The sequence below is a fragment of the Solea solea genome, chromosome 3 (assembly GCF_958295425.1).
Source record: "Solea solea chromosome 3, fSolSol10.1, whole genome shotgun sequence".
In the NCBI taxonomy this organism is placed as follows: Eukaryota; Metazoa; Chordata; class Actinopteri; order Pleuronectiformes; family Soleidae; genus Solea; species Solea solea.
Genome location: NC_081136.1, coordinates 10,203,645 through 10,214,175, shown reverse-complemented (window position 1 = coordinate 10,214,175; position 10,531 = coordinate 10,203,645). Strand labels below are relative to the sequence as shown.

The 10,531-nt window shown below is 40.9% G+C and overlaps 1 protein-coding gene across 1 annotated transcript in view; it reads left to right on the top strand.

Annotated features, from left to right (window-relative positions):
• The window catches only part of sema4f (sema domain, immunoglobulin domain (Ig), transmembrane domain (TM) and short cytoplasmic domain, (semaphorin) 4F), a 39,203-nt gene extending 33,754 nt beyond the window's left edge, over positions 1-5,449 (top strand). The window contains exons 5-15 of the mRNA XM_058625959.1: positions 710-821; positions 934-1,053; positions 1,152-1,306; positions 1,388-1,569; positions 1,682-1,823; positions 1,931-2,129; positions 2,826-2,935; positions 3,043-3,194; positions 3,476-3,531; positions 3,614-3,804; positions 3,919-5,449. Coding sequence (XP_058481942.1) covers positions 710-821; positions 934-1,053; positions 1,152-1,306; positions 1,388-1,569; positions 1,682-1,823; positions 1,931-2,129; positions 2,826-2,935; positions 3,043-3,194; positions 3,476-3,531; positions 3,614-3,804; positions 3,919-4,644 — 2,145 coding nt within the window. The 3' untranslated portion in view covers positions 4,645-5,449. The remainder of the gene's footprint in view (positions 1-709; positions 822-933; positions 1,054-1,151; positions 1,307-1,387; positions 1,570-1,681; positions 1,824-1,930; positions 2,130-2,825; positions 2,936-3,042; positions 3,195-3,475; positions 3,532-3,613; positions 3,805-3,918) is intronic.
• The last annotated feature ends 5,082 nt before the right edge of the window (positions 5,450-10,531 follow it).

Sequence of the window (10,531 nt, the reverse complement as noted above, 5' to 3'; positions counted from 1 at the left end):
AAAAGTGGACAGTGAAGGGTCGTGTCTACCATGCAACAGACGTTTAGATTTTGGTAACTGTAGGAGCAGTTGCAATGCAAGAGTCAGACAATGGTGACCGGCTGACCACAGAGTACAAGGTGACACAGGTGCAATGGTGTGGGAGGGGCCTGCAGCCTTAGTGCCCCATGTATAGACGCATCCAACAAGAGGAGAGATTGAACAGAGGCATTCATATAAATGATATCTCCATGATCAAGAAGGGGCAAGAAGGTGGCAGCAACAAGCCGCTTCCTAGCATTAAAAGAGAAAGGAAGGATTTGTTTCTGAAGAAGAAACCCAATTTCAATTTCTTTAAAAGATATTCAACGTGGGGTTTAAAGAAAGGCTTTCATCATTTGTGATGCCAAGGTATTTATAAGAGGCCACAAGCTCCATAGGGGTATTCTGAGCAGATGTAAAGGAAGCAAGAATTGCTGGCACCTTCGTATTTACCAGAAAACAGCATCATCTTGGTTTTGTCAGCATTTAGCTCTAGTCTGAGGTGGTACAGTTGAGCAAAACAATAGACAATAGTTTTCACAAGCAGCACTGCAAACTTAATGCAAATAAATGTTGATTCATTTTCTCTTAAATGAAGAAACTACTGTACAGCAGTCATCATGGGGATTTATTTGACACTTTACTGTTGCCTTCTTAATTCTCTATCCTTTTCCCCGTAATCATGAAGGAGCTCTCCACCTTCACCCTGGAGAAAAACGAGGATGGAGGAGTGAAGATGGAGACTGGGAAGGGCAAGTGTCCCTTTGAGCCCAGTCAGCACTACACAGCTGTTATGGCAGGCATGTAATATGATTGTTGTTTGTTTCCTGTTCGATCAGTTGTGAGCCTAACTTAAAGAGTCTCACCTTTTGAACTATTTGTGAATGTGTGTGTGTGTGTGTGTGTGTGTAGGTGGTACATTATATACAGCAGCCACCAGTAACTTTCTGGGAACGCTGTTCGACATCTCCAGGGCAACAGGCCCTGAGCAGGAGCGCATCCGCACTGAACGATCTATCAACTGGCTCAGTGGTGAGACTTGCATGCTCATTTTCAAACACACTTTTTACCCACACATGCTGACACTCCGACACAAACACACTTTATCATACCTTTTCTTACATTTTTAGATCCAGAGTTTGTGAGCTCAGCCTACATAGAGCAGTCTGCAGAGAGCAACCCCACAGGGGATGACGACAAAATCTACTTCTTCTTCACTGAGGTAGCCAAAGAGTACGACCTCTACACAAAAGTGAAGGTTCCCAGGGTGGCGCGAGTCTGCAAGGTAAACCCACTGCTTTGTGTAATAGTGTATACATTATTTGCTGTGGTTATTTGAACGTATTCTCTTGCCCTATCTGCTCAGTCCGACGTGGGAGGGATGAAGACTCTGCAGCGACGTTGGACCACTTTCCTAAAGGCCCAGCTGGTATGCGAAGACAAGCCCAGTGGTCAGCGCTACAACATCCTTACTGATGTTTTCACAATACAACAACCACAAGGCGATCCCAGCAGCACACACTTCTATGGACTCTTCACCTCCCAGTGGTAAGCTGAGGAAGAAGCAAACCAAATATTGCACACCTAATATGTTGTTTATGCGTCTTCTGCTACATAAAGCCCTTTAAGGAGTTGCTAAGACTCACGTTCTATTTCTTAGGGAACATGAGGAGCTCTCTGCAGTATGTGTTTTCAGTTTGTCTGACATCAGCAAAGTGATGGATGGTCCCTTTAAAGAGCTGAAGAAGACCTGTGACAACTGGATCAACCTTGAACCTGTCCCCACACCAAGGCCGGGCCAGGTAATAAACTGTACAACTACATTACAACGCCTTCTCTTACATTCTACCACGTTGCTATAAAAAGCCTCATACACAAATTGTTGTTTCATCCCTACACATTTGTTTAGTGTTTGACCCATGCATTAAAGGATGAAGGATTTGAGTCGTCCCTGAAGCTCCCAGACAAGGTGTTGACATTCGTGAGAGACCACCCTTTGATGGAAAACAGCGTGACTGCAGCACCCCTGCTGGTGCGCAAGGGGATAAGATACACCAAGCTGGCTGTAACCCAAACAGGCAGTGGAGCAGTGCTACACCTTGGAACAGGTGAAGAGATGGAAAGGAGAGACTGGAAGAAAATGAAAAGAGAGTTAAAACTGAATTTAGATGAATGTTAAATCAATACTGAACTCTCTGACAGTGACTGCGTAGCTAGATACAGTACTGGGCAAACGTCTGAGGCCACTGTTAAATTAGTGGTCTTAGCAATGCAATAATGACCAAAAAGTATGATTCTTTTTCAATCACTGTATTGGAAGACATGCAGAAAATATTGGAAATGTGCATGCAGTTATTGCAGAAATAACAAGTTTCTGGAAAAAAAAAAAGAAGAAAACACAGCCTTTGCACGTTAAAGTGTTAAGTGTGGCCTACCATAACACTTCCATGACCCTTGCTCTTGTTATTGGTAATATGTCATGTCAGCAGGTTTATTCAAGACATGCTTGAGTATTACACATAGATGTTGTATGAGTTAAACTCAATGACACCTAACTAATATAAAAGACAAACTTCCTGTCACATCAAACATCCGACGCAAATGCCAATGATCTCTGACATTTGACAGACATAGAAACAACAAAGCTGGTGGTGCCACAGTACTGCATATTTAATATTTTAATTATTATGAACTGAACTTATTTGTATAAATGTTGAGAAGAATGTGAAACGAAATAAAGCAAAAAGAATGTTCCTGATAAAAGGTGAGGTGTAATATTTAGTACCTGTTTGTGTGTGTTGCAGGCCATGGGGAGCTCCACCAGGTGGAGGTAGTGGGCCAGAATGCCACTGTACTGAGAGAGATTCCTCTGTTCACCTTGCACGAGCCTGTTAACAACATATTACTGCACAAGGTAGAGGACAGGTGTCTATGTAATACGTAAAACACACACAGCCATACATGTATTCACCAGAAAACATCTAACATTAGTACCTCTGTTGTGGTTCCTTGTGTTTCCAGGGCCAGGCTCTGGTTGGCAGCCCTCTGTCTCTGGCTCGTGTGCAGGCTGAAGGCTGTGCTCTGTATCTCAACTGTGAGTTATGTGCCAGAGCCAGAGGACTGGGCTGTGAGTGGAGCAGGGAGGATGAAGCCTGCAGAGAGACAGCAACAAAGTGAGCACAACAGAAATATCTCCATGAACTGCAAGACATCTAGATATGGGAATCAGAATCAGACAGAATTTTGATTATTTTGTTAACAGTGTGCTAATAGCTCACTCACTCACTCACCGTCTACTGCTTTATCCTCCACATGAAGAAAAGAAATTCACCACATACAGTAAACATAAATAATCTTAGATCTTAGATACAATATATGGAGCAGAAAGCACCAAGGAAACATCTTAGTTTTAACCAAAACACAAAAACATGACATGATCTTTGTGTGTTTCCAGGCCTGGTCCAGATGATACAGTAGAGGAAGCTTTAAAGCAATGTGATATAAAGGAGGGTAAGTTTACACTATAATTCTGTTCTCATGTTGTCATATTATGTTTTCACTGGTGATAGTCACTGTTTGCTCTTCCCTCCAGGGCGTTGCTCCCCTTCCACCAGGGAGCTGCAAGTTTCCATTGGTCTGCGCCTGTTGTTGCCATGTGTTCAACTGTCTCCCAGGTCCTGTAGGTGGGAACATCCTCCTCACAGGCACACCAAACAACGTCACTCAGACCTGGCAGTTACTGTCACAAAGGAAAGCCTAGGAAAATATGTGTGCACATGTCAGGTAAACAGGCAAAACTACTGCTCTTCCATACAGTTCTTTTGAATATATCTCACATGTGTCACAGTTAAACAGCTTGAATGAAACATCTTCTTCTGTTGTGTTGCTATCTTCCAGGAGGCAGGACCAGATATGAGAGACCACACCTCTTGCCGTCGAGCAGCTTATCACCTGACACTTGAAAGCCCTAGTGTTGGATCAGTGGCAACAGCAGGAAGTCGTCACGTCCTGGCTGTCTACATCCTTTTCTTCTGTGCAGGATTGGTGTTTGGCGTGTTTCTCCTGTACTTTCTCCTACACCGGCGTGGCATCGGCCGCCAAGGCCACCAGCTGCCAGATAATTCACTATCGTCGGGGAAGGGGCGGGACTTACTTGGCTCCTCAGCCACTCCACAGTCTCCTAGCAGTGCCAGCCTGCTGTCTGAGGGATTCCGACTGACAGAAAAAAGGAATGGAACAGCCAACACAACAACAACAACTACCCTCCTCAGCAACCAGGGGAATGGTGGTCACCATGGCAACAGTTACAGTGGCACCCTGATCCACGGCAACCCTAGCAATGGCCATGGGAATGCCCTGTATTCCAACAGCAACACAAGCAGCAGTAGTCTGAAGTTTCCTTCAGAAATTTCAGCTGCAGACATGCTGGATGGAAGGACAGGAGAGCGGGAGAGAGTGAGGCTCGAGGGGGGAGAGCAGGAGTCAGGGGAGGGTGACAAGGTGGATGAAGGGCTGGAGGACGGGTTAGGGGAAGGAATAAAAGGACTTGTGGAGGAGCTTGCCACCTTCCCTATCTTTAAATCATCAGCGCCACTGGCTCGGTGTGAAGAAAGTTCAATATGACAGGGTGATATATGTATACACCTTATTGACAGCACCATTGTGCACAGTCCAAATAAACTAAATACTGTTGGGAGAAATAAAAATGGCTATTGCCAAAAGCCCTTGAATGGACGCTGTGGCATGAAGACAGACTACAGAGATGTAATAAAAAAATATGAGGGCATGTGGGAGAGACATACAGAGAGCTGACAGTGTTGTGATAGTCTGTTTATTGTGAGTCCCCTTTGAGTGTCACAGGTAAATAAATGTATCAGGTGTAAATAAATATGTAAATATAGTTGACCTGTGGACCTGAAAGTGGACATGATGTTGTCTACTTCCTATGTGGCAAAGAATCAAATATGAAATATTTCATGTGTGAACAAAAGCCATATCGTCCTTCCTCATAACCTGTGCTGTTGTGTGTCCTCTTGCCCTTGTCTCTAAATTGGCACTGTAAAAGAAAAGTGCTCTCTGAATCGTTCAGCACTGCTGTCTGTATCTCCCTCTCTCTCTCTCTCCCTCTCTCTCTCTCCCTCTCTCTCCGAAACCATTCAAATCTACAGGGACCGTGGCAGGGCTGTTCCTGCCTAAACTGCCACAGAGGTCAACAAACTGACAGCTGCCCAGATGTGTCACTATTCACATTCACAATACCTGAGACAGAAGGCAAGTGGTTTTCAAAAGGATGCAACATTTGTTTGCAGAATGGACCTCACCAGACACAAACCCACATACACCTTGTTTTGTGACTGGATTTCAACATAAATATGTGTTGTTTTGTCATGTTGTTTTATAATAAAGCTTAAAAAAAGATTTCATTCAACATGTGCTCCTTGGATGGAGCAAAATTCTAAAAGTGTGAATGTCCACACATAACTAATGCGTGTATGATGGTAGATGATGAATGAATGAATTACATTGCATTGAAAAAATGTAAATGTGCTGTGGGCTTAATTCTAATGTTTCACTGCTAGCAATCATCTGCTCAGACTCAAGTTTTTATCACTCACCAGTTTACAGCTCAGTCATTCAGAAAGCAAACAAGACACAGCAAACATTATTCAGAATTCAGATGATGGGACTTGGTTACATTCTTATGGATACCAGCACACATTGGGGGTAACAGGAAATAGAATGGCAGACAAGGTTACAAAGGTGGCAGCAAGACACACTAACATACAATAGATTTAGCAATTACATTAAGCAAAACTGAAATTGGGAGCATTATTAAAAAACGAGGAGAAAAAAATCCAAAACCCTAGGTACACAGGAAGAAGCAGGAACGCTGAAACTGAAATATCAAGGACATAGAGGATTAAACAATTATGTTTATGTTGATTTCATTTGTCCTAGGCTATGATCATGTGAACATTATAAAATGTATCCATGCCACTGAAAACTATACTTATTGTATAACATCATCATCAGAAGATGGATGTGAGAAATATCTTGTGAGTAGCTGTGCTCTCCATGTTCCAGGCTGATACAATGTCAACACTTGTGTGTATTCAGCATATGTATCATTAGCTCTATTAACCTCTGTAAATTGGACTTGATATGAAATCTTAGTTTGATCACTGAGCCCTTACAAGGAGTCATGGTGGGTAAGAACAATTGGTAAGAATACACATATTTTGCTCCCTTCTCTCTATGGAAGGCATAAAGAGACATCAATTGAATGAAATGACTAAATTTGACCAGCAGATGTCGCACTGTATCTGAATGTAAATATCTACAGGTCTGAAATGGTCAGTAAATCAAAATAAATAACACATTGTCATTTTGTGATGCTTAGAAGATGACAGCAGCGTCAGGCCAGAAGGACATGCAGGTTTAAATCTGAGCTGAGGGTGAATGATGATGATATGATACAGTGATGAAGATACGGTGTCAGGTCTACTGAAGGGTGTTTGTTAAGAAGACACCAAATGCCTCTTTATTTTTTCAATAGTCCTTATTTATTGCTACACGTCAACGCATCCTCTTCCCCTCACGGAGGTATGGGTGGCTCTGAAATGATAAAAACATACAGATAAATGACATGCTGAATACAGTACACGGACACAGCTGGCTCTCCTTGCACCGCTGCTGCCGGCGCGGGTCGATGACGTCAACGCGTAGCGATCACGTTTGGCGCACGCATCATCAGAGTTCAGGTGTGCTTCAACGTAAAAACATGCAAAAACTAAACTGTGTTTGTGAATAATACAATTTTATTTTAACTTCAACATGTTTTGCTCCTATAGATGGATATGAGAACATTTTTTGGACGGAGCAGCAGCAGGAACAGGGAAGCAGAGAGGAGAGATGACGGAGAGGCCGGTAAGACCTCCCGTTTGATATTCAAAACCCAGTTGTGTGCAAAAGTGTTTGCCCCCTTCCTGATTTCTTATTTATTTGCATGTTTGTCACACTTAAATGTTTCAGATCATCAAACAAATTTAAAAATTATTCAAAGACAACACAAGTAATCACAGTGCGTTTTTTAAATGAAGGTTTTTATTATTAAGGGAGAGAAAAAAAATCTAAACCTACATGGCCCTGTGTGAAAAAGTGTTTGCCCCCTAAACCTAATCACTGGTTGGGCCACCGTTTGCAGCAACAACTTGCAATGAGTCTTTTACAACGCTGTGGAGGAATTTTCATCTTTGCAGAATTGTTGTAATTCAGCCACATTAGAGGGTTTTCAGGCATGAACCGCCTTTTTAAGGTCATGCCACAGCATCTCAATAGGATTCAGGTCAGGACCTTGACTAGGCCACTCCAAAGTCTTCATTTTGTTTAGCCATTCAGAAGTGGACTTGCTGGTGTGCTTCGGATCATTGTCCTGCTGCAGACCCCAAGTTCGCTTCAGCCTGAGGTCACAAACAGGATTTTTTGGGAGACAGCAGAATTCATGGTTCTATTTATCACAGTAAGTCTTCCAGGTCCTGAAGCGGCAAAACAGCCCCACACCATCACACTACCACCACCTTATTTGACTGTTGGTATGATGTTCTTTTTCTGAAATGTGGTGTTACTTTTACGCCAGATGTAGTGGGACACCACCAAAAAGTTCAACTTTTGTCTCGTCAGTCCACAGAGTATGTTCCCAAAGGTCTTGGGGATCATCAAGATGTTTTTTGGCAAAATTGAGACAAGCCTTAATGTTCTTTTTGCCCAATAGTGGTTTCCATCTTGGAACTCTGCCATGCAGGTCATTTTTGCCCAGTCTCTTTCTTATGGTGGAATCATGAACACTGACCTTAACTGAGGCAAGTGAGGCCTGCAGTTCTCTAGATGTTGTTCTGGGTTCTTTTGTGACCTCTTAGATGAGTCATCGCTGCGCTATTGGGGTAATTCTTGTCGGCTGGCCACTCATAGGAAGGTTGACCACTGTTCCATGTTTTCTCCATTTGTGAATAATGGCCCTCACCGTGGTTCTCTGGAGTCTTAAAGCTTTAGAAAGGTCTTTGTAATCTTTTCCAGACCGATAGATGTCAATTACTTTGTTTCTCATTTGTTCCTGAATTGTTTTAGATTGCGGCATGATGTCCTCCTTTTTTGGGATCTTTTGGCCGACTTCACTTTGTCTGACAAGTTCTATTTAAGTGGTCTCTTGATTCAATAGGTCTGGCAGTAATCAGGCCTGGGTGTTGCAAGTAAAATTTTCCAAAGAATGTGACTAACCACTAGAGCTGCAACTAACGATTATTTTCATAATCGATTCATCTTTCGATTATTTTCTCGATTAATTGATTAATCGTTTGGTCCATAAAATATCAGAAAACCTTAAAAAATGTCGGTGTTCGTCAAACCTTGAAATGATGATGTTCTCAAATGTCTTGTTTTGTCCACAAACCAAAATGATTAACTTTTAATGATTTCTTTGTTATCCAGAGCAAAGAAATTAAGAAAATATTCACATGTAAGAAGCTTAAACAATCAGAAATCTTGTTTTAATCATGAAAAAAGCTTCAAACCGATACATCGATTATCTAAATAGTTGTCGATTAATAATCGATTCATCGTTGAATTGTTTCAGCTCTACTAACCACAGTGACCTGATGATTTTACAAGGGGGCAGTTACTTTTTTGCATGGGGCCATGTAGGTTTGGATAGTTTTTTCCCCATAATAAATAAAATCATCACTTAAAAACTGCATTTTGTGTTAACTTGGGTTATCTTTGTTTAATATTTAAATTTGTTTGATAATCTGAAACATTTAAGTGTGACAAACATGCAAAGAAATAAGAAATCAGGAAGGGGGCAAACACTTTTGCACACAACTGTATATGTTTGATGAATTAATAGCAACTGTATTTTATGCATGTTATGTAAGACCTATACAGATACAGAGGCTGGAAAATATTCTGCAAATTTGTATGGCTCATTCTCTGGAAAGAAGTACATAAGTACAAAGAAATGGAAAACTTTTTGATGGGAAACTTTATTAAGAATATATTAATCGAATATATTCGATATATTTCTAAACGTGATATAACACAGGACAATATCGCTTGTATCGATATAGTTCATTTTGCGTTAAAATGACAATACATGGGCCGCAAGTTCGCACCTATTTCTCCTCTCCCTCTCCCTGTGTCCCTACACACTCACACGCTGGGGCGTCGCACTTGTGGGGGAGGTGAGAGGGTTAAACACCCATTATTTTTCTGCAGTTTTTCCTCAGTTTTGCACAAATGCCTCACTACAGTTTCTCCGTTTCTCTGGCCGCTCCGTTTCGGCGCTCGCTGCAGTCGTTCAGCTCGTGCTGAGGAGGCGGGAACTAGCTGGTTTATAGTTCACACACTACAGAGTTTTGACTTATTTTCCATTACTGTCGGTCACTTTTGGACATATGGAAGCCCGAAGTAGTCAATATTGATAATCAAATATAAGACATTATTTAATTATTATATCAACAAGCTGTGTTAAATATCTATGTGAAATAATTGAGAAAATTGTTCAAACCCAATTAAGCATTAATTTTCACAGGTACAATTTTTATTTTATTAATGAAGTCTAATAATAAAATAAAGAATAAATAAAGTTAAAATAAAAATTGTAACAGTATTGTAATTTTGAATTAATTACTGTATATTATTGTCATGCAGGAAAGAGATTTGTTTTATTTTTTTCAAGGAGCATTTTTATTTCAGTGACCACATTTGGCATGTGGCTTAAACTTATAATTAGCATGTTATTATTATTATTATTATAATAACAATAATAATAAAAAACAACTTTATTTGTATAGCACCTTCCATACAAGGATTGCTTGTGCTTCACAATAAAAGGAAAATGCAATTTAAAAAGCAAGTACAACAGTAAAAGACAACACAGGGTGGAATAAAATAGGAAAAGGCTAGAGTCAAGAGGAAGGTGAAAACACTGAAAATCCTTTCTTTGTTATTTTATCTGTCAACTGGGTTTGGGTTCATGTCATGCAACAAATCACAGAACTTAGTTTTATTGCATTTTTAGAAAGTACCCCAACTGATGCAGAAAACAATAATTTTCAAATTCATAAAAGTACCATGGCCATGACGACCCTAAATAAAGTGGCAGGGCTTTAAATGAAAACAGAAACTGTTTTCTCTTTACTCCATAAATCACATTTACTTAACCCTTAGTACTCACACGGCACAGATCAGTGCCTCAGGTGCACCCATGGTAAATTGCTGGTGGAATAACTCCTTAAAAGAACATCCTGGGGGTGATTTTATTGGTCACATATGTTTGGGGGGCAGGGGGGGAGTGGTTTGTTTTCTTATGTGTTGTTGGTTTGTCTTATGTGTTGTTGAGTCAGTTACGATTCATTTTATATCACATTTTTAGACGTGATATAAAGTAGCGATAATTGTGCAGAAGTCCCAAAATAGACATATTTCCAAATTTCACAACTTCAATCATTTTGAGTAA